We start from the raw sequence: 21607 nt of genomic DNA on the forward strand, positions 1-21607 counted from the left end.
ATTTTATGGCTTACTTGCTGTGGTTTATAAAAACATTTATGGCAGAGTGAATCATATGACATCATATGAAGTGGGACATCATATGACCTGCTTAAATAGGTTTATGAGGAACTGCGTAACAGTGTCATTCACTGTAGATACAATACAAGGTAGAAAAGAGGGCAAATATAAAATAGAAATAAGATGTAAATAAAAAAATGGACACAATGCCAAGATATAAATATATCAATGGTAAGGATCATAGACGTATGGAAGAGCTGGCATATAACTATGTATGTATGATGTCATATCTGAAGTAGGGCTGCAGTGATTAGTTGACTAATCTACTATTAAAATAATCTGTGACTATTGTAGTAGTTGACTAATCGGTTTGAGTAATTTTTCATAGAAAAGTACTATAAAGGTACCCTAAAATACTCTTCTTGCAGCTTCTTACGTTCAAATATTGGCAGCTTTACACACTCTCCCATGACAGTGAACTAAAACCCTTTGGCGTGAGTGCGAAACAAAACATTAGATGACATAATTTTGGGGTTTGGGCGAGACAGACCGACATTTTTCAACATTTTAACATATTTTTCGATAAAATGATTAGTTGACTAATCAAAGAAATAATTGACAGATTAGTCAACAATGAAAACAATCATTAGTTGCAGCCCTAATCTGAAAAACAGGTAGGCCTAGAGCAGGGGTGTCAAGACTTTCAGCTACCTCTCGTATCATACAGGTGATTAAAAAAAGAACAATATACAAATAAGACAAACACAACAGTTTTAACTTTCATAGAAAAAGCATTCAACTTTGTACCGCTACGGAAAGCGGTGACCCACACTATAGTCTTTATGCTACTTTGCTGTGGCCGTGTCTACTGCCGGGCAGGAAATGTCTGCTGTTAGTAACACTCTACTAAAGTTACACATACGTGTATACATGGGCAGATACACATTTCAGACATGCATAAGCTGACAGCAACATAACATATACACATAAGTACACACACGCATTCATACAAATAGATTTATACATGAGTCACGGTTGTCCATAGACAATCTACACTGTAATTTGCACTAAGTAAGACGCAATTATGAAACATCACACAGTTTTAGCGTTTTCATATATGTCAGAAATGGTCGGCATGTCATTTAAAGTTTCCCTGGAGAGCCACCCAACGTTACTTATTTTCTCCAAGTGTAGAAAACTCATAGGATCACCAGCCCACTAGACATGTGTTACTAATTATAAGGCGTCTAGCAATTAAGGAGTCAAAGGCAATAGCATTTGTGTAGTGTCAAGGAAGAAGTATGTTCTCTGGGACTACTACGAAAATTGAAATTAGTGGGGAAGGGGTAAATCTGACTCCAGAAATAACAGAAAATATATTAAATATAATAATGTCCAACAGTCATAGTATAGTATGTTATTAATTTTTCCATAAAAAAAGTCATAGTATAGTATGTCATAAAATATTTAATCAAAATGATTATTAAGATTTTGACAAGACCAGAAAGTATGATCTGTCCCTGGATAAATCTTGGCTAACTTTTCTTTGGATAGATGAAGGCGGTGCAAGACCTTGAATTGTAGGAGGCCATGTCTGGTGCAAATTGAGGAGGAATGAACTCTTTGAAGAATGCCAGTTGTTATCTGTGATTTTGGAAGCCAAATCATCCTCCTACTGGGATCTAATAGTGCAGAGAGAGGGAGAATGTAGAGCTGATAATGTCGTATATATCACTTTGATTACTCCCTTGTTGTGCACATCAGTGTCGAGAATTCATGTGGTAAATTGGGGAACTGGGGATATCTGCTTCACATTAAATTTCTAATTTGTAAGTAACGGAAGAAATGGTTCTGTGGGATATTACACTTTTGAGTCAGTTGAGTAAATGAGGCAAATACCTGTCCTTATAATTATGTATACCATTACTGCTCCAAATCTTAAAAGTAGAATCGATTAAAGAGGGTGGAAACATGTCACTGGAGTAAACCAGAATTGACACTGAATGTGATCCAAACCTTTTCCTACACTGTGCCCAGATTCTGAGAGATTGATATAGCAAAGGATTACACTTGTAAGTGTTCAGTTCTAATCAAAGAGATGACTCAAGCAAAGCCGGCAGTGAGGTTTTACCACAGTATGATGATTCAGTATTGAGGCATGTTGGTACCTCTACACTATTCTCATGTTTAGGAGAGAAATATTATTTGTAATAGAGTAGATTTGAAATTCTAGAGGGGAGGTTTTCACCATATGGCCCTTCAAGTTACCTCTCCTGAGCAGTGCCTGCCATGTTTACTTGTTTTTAATCACATCTTGTGTGCTAATAAAATACAGTAAAAAAAAACATTTGTGAAGGTAAAAAGCATTGATTTTTGTATAGATTAATCCCGGATGTGTTTGTCTAAAGAACTGATTGTTTCTTAGAAAGGATCACCTCTGGGAGTCTGGTTAATCTAGTTTTCATTTTCCTCAGAAACACACAGGCTCATACATGTTTGTGTGCACTTTAGCTACATGACTGTTTACAGTTAGTGCCCGCCCCCCGAGCGCTCTGATTGGCTGCTGCGGGAGAATTCCTATCAACCGTTTTCCCGACGTCACATATAAATGTCCCAGGGATGGTCCCGTAGTTACTCCGCTGCTGTCTCCTCCGGGCACCACAACAAAGGAAAGGTAAAGAATATATAACTTTGTCTGCTTTTAACTCCGCTTGGGCTCATTTAGCGTATTATAGTATTATAATATTAATGTGTTATCGCGCTCCCAGCTCTTTAAAAGCGAGTTTTGCTAGCTTGTTGTGCTAACAGCTAGCTAGCTCGGTACCGCTGTCATGTGATATCCAGGCAGTCAGGTGGCGACGTGTTTGTTATCTGGTGCCAACCTGCCGTTGTTGCCACCTCACAGACCGACAAACAGCTTTACTACAACAGTGTATTTGCTGCGGAGAGCTTTTAACTAAGTTATCCCTGTCATCCATTCAGGACTCCCACAGAAAGCGAGGACATGTTTACGGCAGTCTTCCTCGTCCTGCTCGGCCTGAGCTCCGGGCTGGTGAAAGCTTTCCCCTCCCAGGACTCAGACACTGGGAAGAACTGGGTGCTGATCGTGGCTGGCTCCAACGGCTGGTACAACTACAGACACCAGGTGAGACAGGTGTACAGCAAGGAAACAGCTCCCACAATGTCATCTTATCAAGTGCAAACTGTGCATGACTCAATGTTTTTTTTTTTTTTTTTTTATAATCCATATTGTTGATAAGATAAGCCACTTCCTCCTCACAATGAATGTTCAGCCTGAGTTTCTCCAGCCTGTTAAAAAAAATGTACCACTGACCTCGACATATTTCTGCTCTTTCTCCCACTCTCAGGCCGATGCTTGCCATGCCTATCAGATTGTCCACAAAAATGGCATCCCAGATGAGCAGATTGTGGTCATGATGTACGATGACTTGGCACAAAATGAGGAGTGAGTTGACATTTTTTATTTCAGTACAGCAGATAGTTCAGATACAGACACTTCTTCTTTCCCACGAATTGTGTAAAAACACCATTGTAGTTTAGTTCTGTTGGTTGTTGACCTTCATTATTATCTGCTTGCAAGTTGGGGACTGTTCTTTACTTATCAGAGTAGGCTGAGGTGTGAATTCGGTTTTCATTATTATTATTATTATTATTATTAATAATAATAATAATAATAATAATAATAATAATAATAATAAAAAGTTTTACCCTCCCTGAAGCTACAGATAGTTTCCTTTGAGCCTCCTTGAGTGAGTAAAAGAAAATGCATGCATACATTTGTCGTTAGCTGTTTAAAACTAAATCTTTGAAACTTACCCTGAAAGTTTAAAGGTAAAAGTTGAAGACGTAATCCTGGAGTTGAAAAAAGCCTTGGTTTTTCCACTCTCATTGTCCAACACTTTATTGTGGTCAAATCCTAAATTAAACGTAGAATTAAGGGATTTTGAAGAAATATCACTATTGTAAGATCAGATTTTTTCTGATGGAAGCGTTCGTTGCACATGATGCGTCCAATGTGCATCAGAAATTTTAAAATCCAATGATAATTTCTGTTGTTACAGTGTCTGTCTATGATAAACGGTGTAATTTTGGCAATTTTAAAAGAAAACATGCGTTTTCTTCTTGTTGCTCATTGTCATTGCTATTTGTTAACTTTGAATAAGTACTGACTGTCTTACCTGTTTTTTTTAAAGTGTCAGTGTGCGTCTTGAAAGACGCTTATAAATAAAAAGTATTATTATTTATTATTACAAAAATCTGTGGTAAAATAAATATAAAATACAACCATTTGAATTCATGTGCCACTCCCTTAAGCAAAAATTAAAAGCATAAGGCCCTTCCCAGTGCTTAAAATATATGCCTCCCCCTTTTTTGCACCACCTCCTCTCCCCTCATGATTTACGAACAGTCCCTTAGATTAATGTGCAAATAAATTTCAGATATCACTGTTCCTTAATGTGACACACCACAGTTTCAGTTTTCTTAAGTCTCCTTTAAATGCTGTATTGTATCTTTCAGTTAAAAGTGAAATTACAGGATTTTATTAATAATAAGGGGAAGAACCTTTTTTAATTTAGCACCTTTACAAAGCAGAAGCAAGAAACCCCAGAGGACATATAACAATAGAAACCAAACGGTAATGCTGAACTAAAGCAAGACAAAATTAAAGTGAAATTAAACATGAAATAAGATGCAAACACTTATTAGAAAAAACTAAGATGATAATGAGAAATAGGGAGTATTAAGACAGATAAAAATAAATAAATAAAAATACACTACTTTTGGTCTTTATTACCATGCTATGTCACTGTTAAAGTCAGGTGCTGTGTAGAAGTAAGCATTAAAGTTGATGAATAATGATGTCAGCAAGGTATATGTCTCTTAACGTCTGCTTATCTGTCAGTAGAGCTGAAGTGATAGTCATTTAACCGATAAGTTGATTGTAAGGAAAATAATCTGCATTTGTTTAAGTCATTTTTTGCCACTTATTTGAAAGCTACGGTCCTGATCCAGTTTCTTTGGCCCTGATCAGTGTCCTTTAATACTTGGTGTCTGCCAGTGCCGATACTGGTATTACTTATCTGAAATACCAGCTGTAACCAACTGAATCTGACTTATTTTTCATGAGCAACTTAACCCAAATACTCAAGTTCCTGGATCAACAAAAAAAGATTACAAGCTTAAATTATTGATGCAATAAGTGAAAGTTTATCAGGGAGAATGCAACTCCTGAAACTGATAAGGTACAATCCACTAGAGAGAAGATGTCTCACTCTCACAGCACATCATACAGTGGCATAACACAGTGAAGGTTTTGCTGCCCTATCTGTAAACCACAGAATTATCACTATCACTAACACACACACGTTGGTATTTCTCATGTCACTGTGGTATGTCAGCCCTGTGTGGTTGCTCGTGAGAAGAGCAGCAGGCAGCGGCATAAACAGGCTGCGTTAAAGAAGAAGGAACTCAATGTGAGGAGTCACATGGAACTAATTTAAGAGCTCCTTCAGGAGTTAAATTACTGTCATGGCGGCTGGAGTCAGAGCAGGAGTGAAAGCAGATCGGTCAGTTTCAGAATTAGGATCACTGTTGCACATTGTGTCACACAGTGAGACACAGCAGTGTGGGACAGTTATGATTGTCCACTCACTCAGGGCAGTGTTGACTGGTAGGTTAGTGGCCCAGTTTGACTCTCAGTCATTATTTTTTATGTTTCACTTTGCTACAGTATATCATGAGACCTGCTCAAATGTATGAAAAAGTTATCTGTATTAAGTAGAGTCACAGAGGGGAAACAATGTAAGCCCTTTACAATATTTTTTAACAGTAAACTAGAGCTGCAGTTAATCATTTTTATCTCCTACCAATCTCATAATTAGATTTTCAGTTACTCTGTATTAAAGAATGCCCCATCAGAAGTTCTCAGAGCCCAAAGATGATGTTTTCAACTGTCTTATTTTGTCCGACCAGCAGTCCAAAACCCCAAAAATATTCAGTGTACAATGATATAAAACGCAGAAAAGCAGCAAATTATCATATCTTAGAAGCTGGAACCTGCTTGAAAAATGATGTAAAGGGCAACTAATGTATTTTCCAACCTGAACAAGTGACTAATGGAGACAAAATATTTTGAAATTTGATCTAGTATTGAGCAAGAGCTCTGCAGCTAGTGGCGGCAAAACAGACTGCATTATAATCTTCGTGGGCAATTGTGTCCTGTGACTTTATGTCCACTAAAAGTGTTTGTTTTTGTCACTGACAGGCTCAGATTATTATTCTAAATGTCTGACAATTTATAGAAGACTTTAAATGAAGTGTGTTTTATGATGATAAAATTACTGTTTATTTAAATGGAGTCTGGTGGGACTGATGACAGTAATTTCAGGGCTGCTTCTGGTGAAACAAAAAGGATCTTACTCTTTCACAAAGAGATCTATCTCTTTAGGGATCCTTTCTATAAGTTGTCCGGCACTGTGAATAATAATCTGAGCCTGTCAGTGGCAAAAACAAGCACTATTAGTGGACGTAAATTAATGGTGGACAATTGCACATTAACTTTGCATTGCAGCTGCAGCACTCTCGCTTAATCCTGAACTAATTTCAGAAAATTGTTGTTCAAATTTGTCACTTAGACACAAAAACATTTTGAAAAAAAGGCTCAGAGTCGAAAAATTCTGACGTTGGGGCGCCTGGTGACTTAGTGGGGAGAGCAGGTGTCCCATATACAAGGGCAATTTCCTTGCTACAGTGTCCATGGGTTTGATTCCAACCTGTGGCCCTTGCTGCACGTCATCTCCTACACTCTCTTCCCCTTTCATGATTTAACTTTCCTATCCAAAAAAGGCAAAAAGCCAAAAAATAATCTTTAAGAAAAATACTGAAGTTACCCTTTAGCTAAATGATTAACAGATTATCAGAGTTACTCATTGATTTATACAGTATTCATGTCATTGTTCCAGCACTGTCGTCAAGTTTCAGCACTGGGCAGCTTTGTGATATGACAGATAAGTAAAGGAAGTAAACTGTGTACAGTTCTAATATCTTTTAGATGTGGGAAAGTAGAAGATAATGGATTATTTAGACTGCAGGTTAATTTAATTGTAAGAGCCAACTGTTAACATACGTCAGGCCGATATGTCCATGCATCAACTTACCTAAACATAATATAGGTCAGGTTTCAGAGAGAAGTTATGTAACATTATTGTATTTTATCTGCGTCCTACTCTCGTGTGCCTGACCTGATTATAAACATGTATTGGACTTGTGGTTAATAATTAACAGGCAGGAGTGCAGCGTGCATGATTTTCCATACAGTCTGCAGTTTCTTGCACATTAGAGGACTTGTTGTTGAGAGCTATAGAAAGTCCTGTGCAGACAAAAAAAAGAGGAAAAACTTCAGTGCGGTGGAGTTTTCACCAGTTTCAGACTCTGACATGATGACGGTGCAGTAGTTGAATGATTCAGTGATCAGGCGACAAAGTGTTATGTCAGCCCTTTGCACTTCCTTGTGTTTATCTTACTCATATTTTCGTTTCCAGAAACCCCACCCCGGGCATATTGATCAACAGGCCCAATGGCTCTGATGTGTACCAGGGAGTTCCTAAAGACTACACAGGGGACGTGAGTGCTTCAGTGCAAATATTTGTACAAGAGAGCAAATCAGAGCCTTTTTCACTCTTAACATTCAAACAGATTGTTTGAAGAGACTTTGTTGTTTAAAGCAAACTTTGTGATTTATAACTGGGTGTTATCCTGCAGGATGTGACGCCAGAAAACTTCCTGGCAGTGCTGAAGGGTGACTCCTCAAAAGTCAAAGGTGGCTCTGGAAAAGTGTTGAAGAGGCAAGTGATTACAAAAGTGATCTATTGAAGACAACATAACAGCACAGAATATGGTTCATCAAGATTTTTGTTTCTAACTCTGCTCTGTCTTGGCAGCGGCCCCAACGATCACATTTTTGTGTACTTTACCGACCACGGAGCGCCTGGTATATTGGCCTTCCCCAACGATGATGTGAGCACTTTTACATCCTGCTTATGTTAATGTTCAGTCATGAGCTTACTGCACCAAATCAAATAACTGCTGTTATGTTGTTGAACTTGTTCTGTCAGATGGTTTTCTCTCTCAAGGTCAGTCATGTGACTCTTTTCACATAGAGGAAGAAGAAGGCACTTTATTAATCCAACAAAGAGAAATTAAATTGTTTCACTCTGTTATATATGTACACACACAGGGACAACAAACAAATAAAGGAAAGATATAAAGCAAGAAGGGTGAAAATTAGAACAATGAACAAGAAAATAAAACAGTAAGAAAGAAAAGGAGCAAAGAAATGTAAACATGGTTTTCTACAAAAGTTTATTGTGTCAGTATGTCAGTGAGCAGCTGATAAAGATAAACAAGACAACAAATCTGACAAAATCAGGATGTGCAAAGAATAATAAGTGTAACATGGTGGTTTGTCTCTGCTGAAACTATTAAATTAAACCTTTTGACCTTTTTCTCTGCAGCTCCAGGTTAAAGACCTCCAGGACGCCATTAAATACATGCACGACAATAAGAAATACAAAAGGGTACGTAACAGCATGTTGTTGTGCATATTATTTTTAGGCCTGTATGTGTACACACGCCCCACAGAACAGTATGTAGGTCAGTGTTAAAATCAAATCAGGTGATGACGTCGCTGCGCTGGAAGATCAGGTCATACAACATGTTTTTGTCCCACGCACATTCACAGATGGTGTTCTACATCGAGGCATGTGAGTCCGGGTCGATGATGAACCACCTCCCTACGGACATTGACGGTGAGTTGGACTTTGCCTCGTCAGAATCACTTTCCAGTAAAGCAAAGAGATAGTGGAGTGGCAGCGATCAATAAGAAGTGTCAGTCGATGAGGTGAAATCATCGACAACATGAACTTGACTTTTCCTTGTGACCATTTGACTTCACCTACATTTGACATTGACCTCAAAACTGCTAATAACAAGCAACACCGCCAAGACTCAACAGTAAAAGCTCATGTGATGTTACTGTAGCTTTAACATCAGGTTTCAAGGCTGAGGTCAGCACCGCAATTTGTGGACTCTACTTTAGAGTCTCTCTCTCAGTCCTGTGCTCTGTCTAGGCAAACGCTGTGGTCAGCATTATGGCTTGTGGTAATTTGTGTCACTCTCATGTGCTCAGCCTCATGTGATACGTTTACAGGACATGAATCAAAGTTCTGGTTTTATTTGGTTTTACCACGCCCCACCAGAGTTTCTACGTCCCTTTTTTTCCCACGCGTCGTAGTCTGAATGACGCAGGTTTCTTAGAACCAAAATTATGTGGTTGGTTGCTCAAAAACACTCAAAAGTTTTCCGCTTAGGCATGAAACTTAAGGCTTAATGTCTTCTTAGCTGAAGGACTTACTTAAGGGTGTTGCAAAAAATCTAAAAAGTTTCATTAGTCAAGGAAAAATGTTTAGATATTTACTGCATTAGAAGAGATTTTACAACAGCAAAATGTTACAGTTTTCATGAAAGCCCTTTAGTTTCACTTGTTGCTTGTGATACATGTCATCACCTCACTTGTTATCTCACAAAGTCGGCCTCTAGATAGTAAAAATAAATGGCAGGAGACAAGAAGACAAGATATTTGCCAGAGGAGGAAAAGGCTACACTTCTGGAGGAATACAAAAAAGCACAGATTTAAAAAGTAAATGTGATCCATAAATAACAGCAAACAGAAAACAAGTAATGTGGGAGGACATTGCGACATCTGTCACTGACTGGAAAGATCTTGTAGCATAAAATCATAGAGCAGTCACTAGTCGCAAAGGGGCTGGTAGAGCACAGCTATGGAGAGTGATCCAACTCTAGACGGGCGGATAAATCATGAACTGACTGCTGGTCATATCAGTAGTGTCTTAGTCGCAGAACATTCTTCTTGAGATGAGTTTATTGTCTTAATTTATTGCTATAAAGTCGGCCGTGTTGCGTTTAAGATAGTCAGAGGTGCCTCAAAGGTTCATTGTGCACTTCTTCAGAAATATAACCAATTATTGAGTCTCATACCCAGGTTTTCAAACACCGACAACCTTGGTTTGGTCATAGACTGTAAAAAATAATAGACATAGCTACTGTGACGTCACCCACTGGTTTGTGGACTCCCATTTTGAAGCCTCAAGTTTGGCATCTCGGCTGTTGATCTTGGTTTTTTGGATCTAGAGGTGACCATATTTGGGTGAGAGGTTGGTGCCGTGGAGGAGTGAGGGGTGGATCTGACTGAGAAGCTGAGGACACTGTCGGCAACCTGTCACTCAAAGCAGCCCACCCTTAGTTATGCATAACTTTAAGCCTTGATAAGATGTAAACGGGTGAGTTATTAAAAAAAAATTCACCCCCTGTATATTTGTCATGGGAGTTTATGAGGATTGACTCATGTCTGGAGTCAGCCTCAAGTGGCCGTTCAAAGAACTGCAGTTTTTGGCACTTCCATGTTGGCTTCATTTTTCAGCTGTGAAGGTCACAACTTGGTTTTAGTAGTCAGACTGAGCCACCTACCAAAAGCATCTGTATTTTCCTTGCTTTGGTTGCTAAAGTTTTGTAGCCTGACTGCTCAGGACTTCAGACTGCTACACAGGACTGTAAAGACAAAGTGAAAAATTATTGGCACAGAACTACCACAACTTCATGACATTAACACCACACGTTGCAAAAGAAAGGACTAAAATATCCTTAAGGACACCTGCCATCTGTTCACGCTCTCTTCTGGGTCCTTCCAGTGAAGTAAACGTTACCAGAGCATCAAATCAGGCACCATTTGTCTCAGTAGTAGCTTCTTTTCCTCAGTCAGTCAGTCACTGAACAGTTGATGCAGCCATATGCACTGCACATTGTTGCTTTTAGACTGTAAATAGTGTTTATTGTGGGTGATGATATGTTTTGTTGTTGCAAGGTGACAATAAACTTGAACTTGAAGGCCTTTTGTGAAACAGATTAACTATTTTTAAGGGACTCTTAAAGTATAAGACCTTAAGATAAGGAGAAAAACTTAGATACTTTAGTGAACATTTTCACCGATTTTATTTTAAGGACACCCTAAATCAGGCCTTTAGCAACATCTTAACTTGAGTGTGTTTTGTGAAACCGGCTGTTCATTTTCTGGGACATATTCACCCTTTCACATGCATTTACGTCTGAGTGAGTTCACAAACTGTCCTTCAGAGCTTCAGGTGTTGTTTTTGAAGCTGTGAAGCAGACGTGTGAGTCATGTTCAGGTCTGCCTGCTGGAAAATAACAATTCTCCACCAAACTACCACACAGCATAACACGAGAATGATACCTTGTTTCCAGTGTACGCCACCACAGCTGCCAACCCACACGAGTCCTCGTACGCCTGCTACTATGACGAGAAGAGGGACACCTACCTGGGAGACTGGTACAGTGTGAACTGGATGGAGGACTCTGATGTGGTGGGTGGTGATTTCCTTGTTGAGTTTTTGTGTCATGCAAAGTTTTAAGAGTATGAATGTTGAAATGAAAAATTGCACTTACACTGCTGACCTCTGTGATGAATACAGTGCATTTCAGTGGCGGCTTCACAATAAAAGCCAGTTGTTTGATTTAAATGTTGCCTAGCAGCAGATGCAAATTCTGGGTTTGCATTGGCAGTAACTTTTAGAGCTTTGATACAGTGTTGGCAGTAAACATACATGGCTCATTTCCCTTGTGCACGTGAAGGCAGTTTGAATCCTGCGATACCATAAACCGTATCAAAAACATGATTTTATTTCATGAAAATCTGATGGATTTTAACTTCTATGATTGGGATATGTTGACACTTCAAACCCTCTCAGGGCTTCAACTTTAGCTGACACCTCAGCTGCTTTTCTGTACAATATTTTGCATGCAAGTATAAACATTTTAACTTGTTTGCATGTTTAAATTCTTAAGCAAAAGCAAGTAACCTTTTCCAGTGATTGTATTTCCCTACAGTTTAATGCTAATTGTACACCTCTGTTGCTGATTTCAAACTGTACAATAGCAGCTCAGACTATATGAAGTCCATTAAAGGTTTATTTGCTGTCCCGAACACCTGTTGTCAAAGGAACAGGAAAAGGAAGTGGTGAATGTTTCCAACAACAGCAGCAGCAGCAATTTTATACTTTGCATTAGCTGCAATCACACCTGTGGCCCTGCAATATATAAAAGCATCCCAGAACAGAAACTTGAACCTAATCAACAGAAAATAATACAAATAAGTACCAGCTGCTCTGTTAAATTTGTGTTTTCTGAAGAAAAAAATTACGGATGAATTTGTTTTTGGAAATATTTTGTCGTTTATTTAATGAGTCCTGATTGTGATATTTTTTGTCTCATATTGTGAATCCAGGAGGACCTGAAGAAGGAGACATTGGTGAAGCAGTTCAAGATCGTAAAGAGCCACACAAACACCAGCCACGTCCAGCAGTACGGAAACAAGGTGAGCAAATGAATAAACACTGCTAGAGGGAGAATGTAGCATTAAAGGAACACTTTGCCCCCAAGTGAACATTTGTTTATCAGTTATTCACCCTGTGTTACATTAAATTCATTGGGGAGGTTTTAGCGTGTCTTCATGGTGAACAAAGAATCCAAAAAACAGAGAAAATTCTTGTTGAGTTTAAGTAAAGGTGACTTCAGTTAACAACAGCAAACCTACATCAAAACATCTGTTAACAAACTCTCGCACAACTTGTGCAGCATAATCCAAGTCCCATTTATCTAGTTAAATGCTCAGTACTTTCCAAACAGACAGACCTTTCCAACAGGAAACTATATTAAAAATGCTCTCCTCAAAGCCAGACTCCATTGACAAAAACAGCAATTAAACCTCCCTGAACACAGGAGCTGCTGCTCTACCACTGCCTCAATCAGTTAGTTAGTTTGTTTGTGTTATTGTGTGACTTTGGTGTTGTAATGGATTACTTTGGATTAAGCAGAGTCACACAATAGCACAAACTATCTACCTGGTCGGGGCAGTGGTAGAGCAGCAGCTCCTGTGTTCAATGACTTAAAATTACTGTTTTTGTCAATGGAGTCTGGCTCTCAGGAGAACAGATAAGTTTCACTCTCAGTTCAGTTTCCTGTCAGGAAGGGCTGTCTGTTTGGGAAGTACTGAGCATGACTGGATAAATGAGACTTGATTTTACTGGGTGACTTGTGTGAGAGTTTGTAAATAGATATAGATTTGTTGCTGTTAAACGTGGACCCTTCTACTCCAATTCATCAAATATTTTGTCAGTTTTTGGATTCTTCGTTCACCGTGGAGGCATGCAAGTGAAACAAGTTTTCTTTACAAATTCAGTGTAACACGTGAGTAACTTATATAAGCAATGGTCATTTGGAGCGTGAAGTATTCCTTTAACACACACTTGTGAGGGGAACTGTAAGTGTACTGCCCTTACTTGAAAGCTTATCTCGACTGTCCTACCCTCTTTACAGACTATGGGCCACATGAAGGTCATCGCATTTCAGGGTAACGTCATGGCAACCAACCAGCCTGCTCCTCCAATGAAACTGCAGCCAATTACAAATCCAGATCTGACCCCAAGCCCCGACGTTCCTCTGGCCATCCTCAAGAGGAAGATGATGGCCTCCAATGATATCAGAGTTGCAAGGGGGCTGCTGATGGAGATCAACGCCCACCTCAAGGTAAAGATTGTCGAAGCCCTGTTGCAGTATGTTGCGTGTTTCACATCCTCTGTGGAGGCCTTTTTTAAGCACACCATGCAAATCTGATTTATCAGGAAGATTTAACTGCACAAACTGAGCTTTCACCATGACAGTTCTCGTGTTACAGATTCCTAACAGTGTCTGAACATGTTTGTGTGTGTATGCAGGTTAGGGAAATGCTGGCTGAGAGTATGCGCCAAGTGGTGGAGAGGGTAACCGGGAACAAGCTCAAGGCTGAGGAGGTTCTCAACGAGAGGGCAGAGCTCAGCCAGCATCAGTGCTACAAGACTGCCGTCAACCACTACAAATACAACTGCTACAACTGGCACAAAACAGAGGTAGAGCTGCACAGAGGACTTCTGTCTGCACTTTTATTTCAACCAGATCAGAACGACAGTGTTGGTGGTTAACATAACGGCTGATCAGTCACAGTTTTGGCAGATTCATCTGTAACTGATGGTTGAAACTTACTCACATGTCAGGAGTCTGGTTCCGCTTCAGAAGAGAAAACGCCAGATCAGTTTCACATGCTGCTCATCAGTAGGCACTAGACCTAGATTCACTTTGCATTGAGCTGAACAAAGAGACTCTCAGTAAGCAGCAAGTGCAGAATAAGCATGTCTGACTTGACTTCAGGAAAACAGTATTCTGAAGTGCAGTGCCTGAACCCATTAGCAACAACTAAGTCAGATTCACTAAACTCTCTGAACTGCACAAACTCATAAATCACTTGTTTCAACCAGATAAATGGAACTTGTTTATGAGTTGGTGCATGTTTGAGACCCAGGTCCTGCGGCCAGATGCATAATACTGTGTGTAAGCACAAAGACACATTTATAAAGCCATGCGTACGTCTGATTCTGTTTTATAGATCTCGATCATTGTGGCTCTGGGCACACACTTGTGAGCCTCGTTTCCAATCCCACAGTTAGGCATAGACAGACATAGAAACACCCTTAAATATATATTTTCATATTGATAGTCGTGGCTCTCCACCACATATGAGACCTGTCAATGAGAATTACTGTAAAGAAAGTGCAGCTTCACTGTGTCACATTGGCGAGGTTCACAGACAGTGCCAGCACAACTGTGGATATTTGTAGCCTCTGTAACACAAATTCATGATGTTTCTGCACCCATCTCTGGGTAAAATCTTCATCATCATTATTTCACATCAGTAGGATGATCGGTAATTCATTCATAGTGCTCATGTGGAAACAGACTTAACAAAGTGCATTACAGGATAAATTTAAACAGTCAGAGTGAGATTAATGTGATAATTGATCACTCATAAATGATTTAGAATTAAGTTTGACATTGACATTTTATGGAAAACTGTGTAGCCTGTAAAAATAATAACTAGTGCTGCCCCCTAATAGTCACCAGAAAGGTCGTTAGTCGGTAAGATTTCATTTCGCTTAGTCACAGAAAAAACAAACAAAAGTGAAAATCTATTCAGAGCTGCTCCTTGCTAAAATAAATCAAAACCTATCTGACTGGACCATGTGTGAATTTAATTTGAAAGGACAGACACAGGAAGTGTCCACGCTCAGCAGTCAGACAGGAGTCAGGTTAATTTCCAGGGCTGGTACCTGCGGTTATTCCACAGGCTAGTTAATAACATGTCGGGCAGGAAATCCAAAGTGTGGGATCATTTTGAGAAGGTGAAGGACGAACCCAAGGTGATATGTAAACTCACCTTCATTGGTCGACTACAAACATGACGTATCATCTGAAGCATGGAAGTAGCTACATGCCCATTAGTCCACAGCGTCATTAACAGGCGGCTCACTCAGTGTGCGACGTGGCACTTATTGCACTTTGGTTTTTTGTATTTCAATATCAAGACTCCAGGATCATAAAATAGACGAGGCCCATATGTAAACATGTGCAGGAGGTGTTTCTGTTGCTCTGTTCATCATGGTTGACCCTCCTCCATCAGAGAGGTTTCAGAAGTCATTTACTGTGATGAGATCAGATGTAAAACAGAGCAGCCCTGGTACAGAATATGTTTTTTAGTTCCCCTTGATGCAAAATAGAAATAAGAATTATGTATGTCATGAGGAAATGTGGGTGAGAGTTAGGTCTGACCGTTATAGGAAGTTGTATTTTAAAGTGACAGATTCTCATTTACCAGGCTGACATGAGGTAGGATGGAAAGCGAGAACAAGAACCACTCTATCGTATCTTAATCACAGGATTTTCACGCGGTACTTTCACGCAGCTGTTTGTGTTAAATGAGAATAATGCTGCCTTTATTTTTTGTCTGGATTTTTTTGACATTTCGAGTTCAGCACGGGGAAATGAAGTCTGGTCATTAACAGTTAAGTCTCACACGGTGGGGACATTTCTCTGACATGTGACGTTCTCTTGTGTTTCAGTATGAATATGCTCTGAGGCATCTGTACGCTCTGGTGAACCTGTGTGAGAGGGGATACTCCGCAGACAGGTACGTCTACATCCTACTTGTCTAGCTTATTTTTTTTAAGCTGCCCATTTCGGTTGGTTTTATGATTCATACTCAGTATTAGGGGGATAGAAGTAACCTGATGGTGTTTGTCTCTGCAGCATCCAGCTCGCCATGGACTCCGTGTGTCGTTTCCGCTTTTAAAAGGCTTTTTGGAAACCCATGAAAATCTCCCATCAAACTGCTTCTTGGATGTGGGAAGGCCGGAGTAGGCGGAGCTTCTCTTTGCACTGCTTTAAGAATCAATCTGACGTGGAGCTGACGTTATTGTTTTATCAACACTCTAACACTTTTTTTTTAAACTTGTGATATGTTTTTGATTTTACTGAGAACTTTTAAACTTGTTTTATGATGAGTTTGCACTATCACTGTGAAGGATTTATGGATGATGTTTTACTGCTTCTGATTATTTTTAGGACATAAGATTTATAAAAAAAATTAAAGCATGGAATTCATGTAAATTTGTTTTGCTCTTAGCTTTATGTGTGGTGTGGACAACCTGGCATGAGTGTTTGATTGACATGTAAAGGACATACCACTGAACACTGAATGTTGAGACTTTGTTGTGAAACAGGGATCTGAAATAAATCTGAACGACCAAAACTGCTGGAAAAAAAGAGACTCATGTTTCCTGTTTGTAACCTCCGTGGATATTCAGCACGTTTTTATGGCTCTGCGCTGGCCACAGCCGTGACCGGACGCTTTTTGTTTCCTGGTTGTCCATACGCCCGTTCCATTCTTGTGAACGGAATATCTCATGTACAGCTTGAGGGAATTTCTTCAAATTTTGGCACAAACGTCCACTTTGAGTCAACACTAAACTGGACTGTGACCTTCTTTCCATCTGATTCTCGGAAACGCAATATCTCAAAAAGACCTTGAGGGAGTTTCCTCGACTTTGGCACAAACATCCACTTTGAGTCACCGACAAGTGGATTTGATTTTGTTGGTCAAAGGTCACTGTGACCTTGTCTATCTAATTGTTGTTAACACAATATTTCAAGAGCACCTTGAGGGAATGCTTTCAAATTTAGCACAAATGTTCACTTGGAACAATGAACTTTGGTGGTCAGACGTCAGCGTCACCATGTTTCCGTCTGATTCTCGTTGATGCAATTTCAAGAACAGCAAGAGGGAATTTCTTCAAATTTGGCACAAACATCCACTGTGAGTCAACAATGAACTGATAAGATTTTGGTAGTCAGAGGTCACTGTGTCTGTCTAAATGTGATACGATATCTCTAGAACACCTTGAGGGAATTCTTTCAAATTTGGCACAAACGTTACTCGAGAGCTAGAGCACCTTGAGGAAATTCTTTCAAATTTGGCACAAACGTTCACATGGAACAATGACCTAATGAGAATTTATCAGGTCAAGGTTACTGTGACCTTGTTTCTGTCTGATTCTCGCGAACGCAATATCTCAAGAACAGCTCAAGGAAGTTTCTTCAAATTTGGCATGAACGTCCACTTTGAGTCAACAATGAACTGATTAGATTTCGGTGGTCATAGGTCAAAGGTTACTGTGACCTTGTATGTCTAATTGTTGTGAACACAATATCTCGAACACCTTGAGGGAATTCTTTCAAATTTGGCACAAACGTTCACTTGGATTTTACAATGAACTGATAAGAATTTGGTGGTCACCCTCCACATAATCATAAAGAGCCCACTGCACCGCCACCCGGTGGTAAAACATAATAAATAACTTCTCATTTAGACCTATTTATAATGTTGAAAGGGTATAAGGTTATAAGGCTTAATATGTTTTGTAGCTCCAGATAGATTTTTTTTTAATTATTTTTGGTGAATAATGGTTCTTTTGATAGTGAAGGTTGCTGACCCCTGGTATAGACCTTCTGTGCTGATGTGGGGAAATGTATGTGAAGCATCCGTGTTCTCAAAGAAATGGATGTAAGGTGGTAATTCTTGTTTTTTTATCAAATGAAATGACACTTTTTTTGGGATAATATTACACATGGTCGTATTTTCCACCGATTAACAGTTACTGGTCGTCATCGGAGGATTTGTATGGTGTCCAAATAATTCCACCAAAGCCTATTTCCCTGAGATAAACACCCTTTTTAAGTCTGCCTGACAGACAGTTAGACCAACACGCATCTTCTTTGAGTTTGAACCACTGTCAGCTTTACAGGGATTTCAGCCTCACTGTGAGCACCTTTAAACACCTGAGACATTTTACTGTATTCAGTGCCTGATCCAAGTGAGAAAAATGCTTTGCCCACATGACAAATATCCTCTTCTTCCCATTTAAACAATATGATGCCTTGATTACAACTTAGCTAATTATATATAACTGTACATAAACACTCAAACAATATACACAGGACACATTTACACTCTTGTGATCACCTCGTATCAATGCAAAAAGACTTCTAGTCATGAGATGAATAACCACCAGAATATTGTTTGCTTAAAAAAAGGAAACAAAAATCTTATCCTGTGAAGTATCTCAGCGTCTACTTCATCAATTGGCACATACATTTGTAGTTCACAGACAGTAGATCCTACTGACTTTGATGATCCCTTGACTTGTCCTCTAGCGCCACCATGAGGTTCACATCTGTGGGGAGTTTTTGTGAACAATTACTGAGTAGACTGACATGAGATAGGGGAGAGTGGTGTGGACATTTTGACATAAAATAACCTTCTGTCACTCACAGACGACTTGGACAGTAATGAAAATAATTTAGTCCTTGAACAGACACAAGTGTCTGCTAACAATTTATCTGATTTTTCAGAGCCCAACCAGATCGTGAAAGGCATGGTTTTGTAAAATGTACAAGGAGTGTTTTCCCAAAATTCAGCCTCCCTGGGATGCTTGAGAGAGTGGGGAGGTTTAGTTTGGACATCTTGTTCTGGGCTAAAAAAAAAAAAAAAACCCACCATTTAACCCTCTGAAACCTGAGCAAATCGTTTTGATTTCTTTTAAAAACATGAGCAACGAAACAAGAAATGACTGAAAAAAAACCCCAGCAACAACAAAAGAGAAAATTAAAAACAAGAAAATGAGTTAAAAACCCCTAAAAGAACAAAAGAAAGAAAATTTAAAAACAAACAAATATGGTATTGAGCTGAAGAGAGTGCTTAAAAAATTATAATAATTCTGTGAAATAATTTTAAAATGTAATGATTGTAATTATATATTTTTCTTCAGTAGTTTTTTCTTTTTTTTTTCTTAAAAAAAATCTAAATCTTTTTTTGTTTGTTTTTCAGTTTGTGGGATTGTTTGCTCAGGGCTCAAAGGTTTAAATACCTGCAAAAGGCGTCTGAAAGCAGTACAAAGAAAGGGATGTTGCTCCACGTTTAAAAGGGTTGGAGAAAAAAAAATTCTCAGTTTTATATTTATATTGTCACTTGTTCACACATTTATTTAAGAAAGAAAAAATGTAAAATTAAAGTATTTTTTTTATAAATTACTGAGATATGTAATTTGGCTACATGTAGCCTATAGCAACTGTCCCAGCCCAGCCGACCCCGCACTCCCCTACGTTCCCATCCATTTCAGGACAAAATGTAATAAATATGTTGGGTCCGGTGTTTAGGATTTAGTGGCATCTAGCGGTGAGGTTAAAGAAGTAAAACTTGTCCTGTGTAGGAGAACTACAGTGGCTGATGTGAAAATGTGAATGGTCCCATCTAGAGCCACTGCTTGGTTTGTCCATTCTGAGCTACTGTAGAAACAATATGACAGACTCCAGGGAAGAGGACCCGCTCTGTATGTTGATATAAATGGCTTATTTTAAAGTGACGACAACATTATAAACTAATGGAAAAATAGTCATGAATATAATATACAGTTTATACCTATAGATGCCTGTATATCCTACACAGTGAACCTTTTAGTTTTCGTCTAGCATCATTTGTATTACCTTTTTGTTCTTAAAAATGAGTTTTAGTTTTATGTTGTGTCATCTATAACCACAGCCTTGTAGAATGCCACTCTCAGCTGTGCTTTGTCATTGGTCCCTGTGCCACAGATGTGTCTGACTGGCTTTGGGCAGATTTGATTTTACTGACAGGTGCTCAGCATCATAAACATTAAAATAACAAATGCTGCATTGAATAAATTCAATAATGAGAGCCCTCATGGAAGTAATGAAACTGTGACATCTAGTGGCTCATGTTTGACTCACATCTTAAAATGAGACTGGCTGTAGTGTTCTCCTGTGTTTATTATTTTTTCTTTCATTATTTTTCCTGTCTATTGATAATGTTTACCAATAATTTCCTGCAAGTTCTATTTTTTCCCTGTTTGTTCTGAATTTGTGAATTATTTATTCACATCAAGTCCAACTCAAAAAATGTGTTTTGCCTATAGTTACTTTACATGGAGGTCTGAGCTGAATCAAATAATTTTTACATCCATAGGTTTTTGACTTTTTATTATTATTATTATTATTATTAAGGAGAAGGAATAAATGTAATTTAAAGATTTCTAGTTAAACTTTTCCTGAAAAAAAAAACCCACTATTTTTTAAAGCAGGATATTTTTAAAGTATGTTTTTATTTATTAAATGCAGTGATTAATTGTTGGATATTATTCCAAATTTACTCAAAAATGTTTTATGCCTATAGTTACTTCACCATAAATTATTTTCACAATCATAGGATTTTTAATTGTTAATGCTATTTGTTAGTGTTTTTATCATGTGGTGATTAGCCTAATTGTTAGATATTATTCCAATTCCACTCAAAAAATATGTTTTGCTAATACATAGTGAAGGATGTTTGAGCCTAATTTAATTACTTACACATTCATAGATTTTTTTAATTTCCATTAATTTTTAATTAATAGAAAGAAGTAAGAAGAAGAATTGTAAGATTTTTTTTTTTTTTACATGTTTTTTAAGGCAGGGTGGGGGCACAAATATTTATTCAAAGCAAGGTATTTTTAAAATGTGTTTTTAATAGGATTTTTAATTGTCAGTGCAACTCCACTCAAAAAAATGTGCTTTACTCATATGTTGTGAGGGATGTTTGAGCCTAATTAAATTACTTTGACCTTCATAGTTAATTTAAATTATAGTTCATAGTTTCTTCATAGTTTTTTTTAATTAATGCAAAGAAGTAAAAGTAATTTTAAGATTTTCGATTCAACTTATTTTAGTGGGGAAAACAAAAATTATTATTCAAAGCAGAGCTTTTTTTCTCTTTAAATTTCTTTAATTGGATGTTTAATTGTTAATGCTATTTGTAATTGTGTTTTTATCATTAAATGCAATGATTAATTGTTAGAAATTATTCCATCTCAACTCAAAAATGTATTTTGCTCATATATAGTGAAGGATGTTTGAGCCTGATTAAATTACTGTCACCTTCATATTTTTTTTTTTTTTTAATTAATGAGAACAATTAACAGTAATTTTAACATTTTTGATTCAACCTTTTTTTTGGTGG

The 21607-nt window shown here is 38.2% G+C and overlaps 1 protein-coding gene across 1 annotated transcript; it reads left to right on the forward strand.

The window, feature by feature from the left end:
* Nucleotides 1-2580: 2580 nt before the first annotated feature.
* On the forward strand, nucleotides 2581-16803 carry lgmn (legumain). Its single transcript, XM_033643497.2, has 14 exons — nucleotides 2581-2674; nucleotides 2983-3145; nucleotides 3369-3466; nucleotides 7563-7644; nucleotides 7783-7865; nucleotides 7962-8037; nucleotides 8535-8597; nucleotides 8762-8828; nucleotides 11359-11477; nucleotides 12398-12487; nucleotides 13489-13698; nucleotides 13887-14057; nucleotides 16101-16168; nucleotides 16288-16803. Exons 2-14 carry the CDS (start codon nucleotides 3005-3007, stop codon nucleotides 16328-16330), a joined length of 1311 nt encoding a protein of 436 aa, XP_033499388.1. The 5' UTR covers nucleotides 2581-2674; nucleotides 2983-3004; the 3' UTR covers nucleotides 16331-16803.
* The last annotated feature ends 4804 nt before the right edge of the window (nucleotides 16804-21607 follow it).

Source organism: Epinephelus lanceolatus, chromosome 15 (assembly GCF_041903045.1).
Source record: "Epinephelus lanceolatus isolate andai-2023 chromosome 15, ASM4190304v1, whole genome shotgun sequence".
Classification (NCBI taxonomy): Eukaryota; Metazoa; Chordata; class Actinopteri; order Perciformes; family Serranidae; genus Epinephelus; species Epinephelus lanceolatus.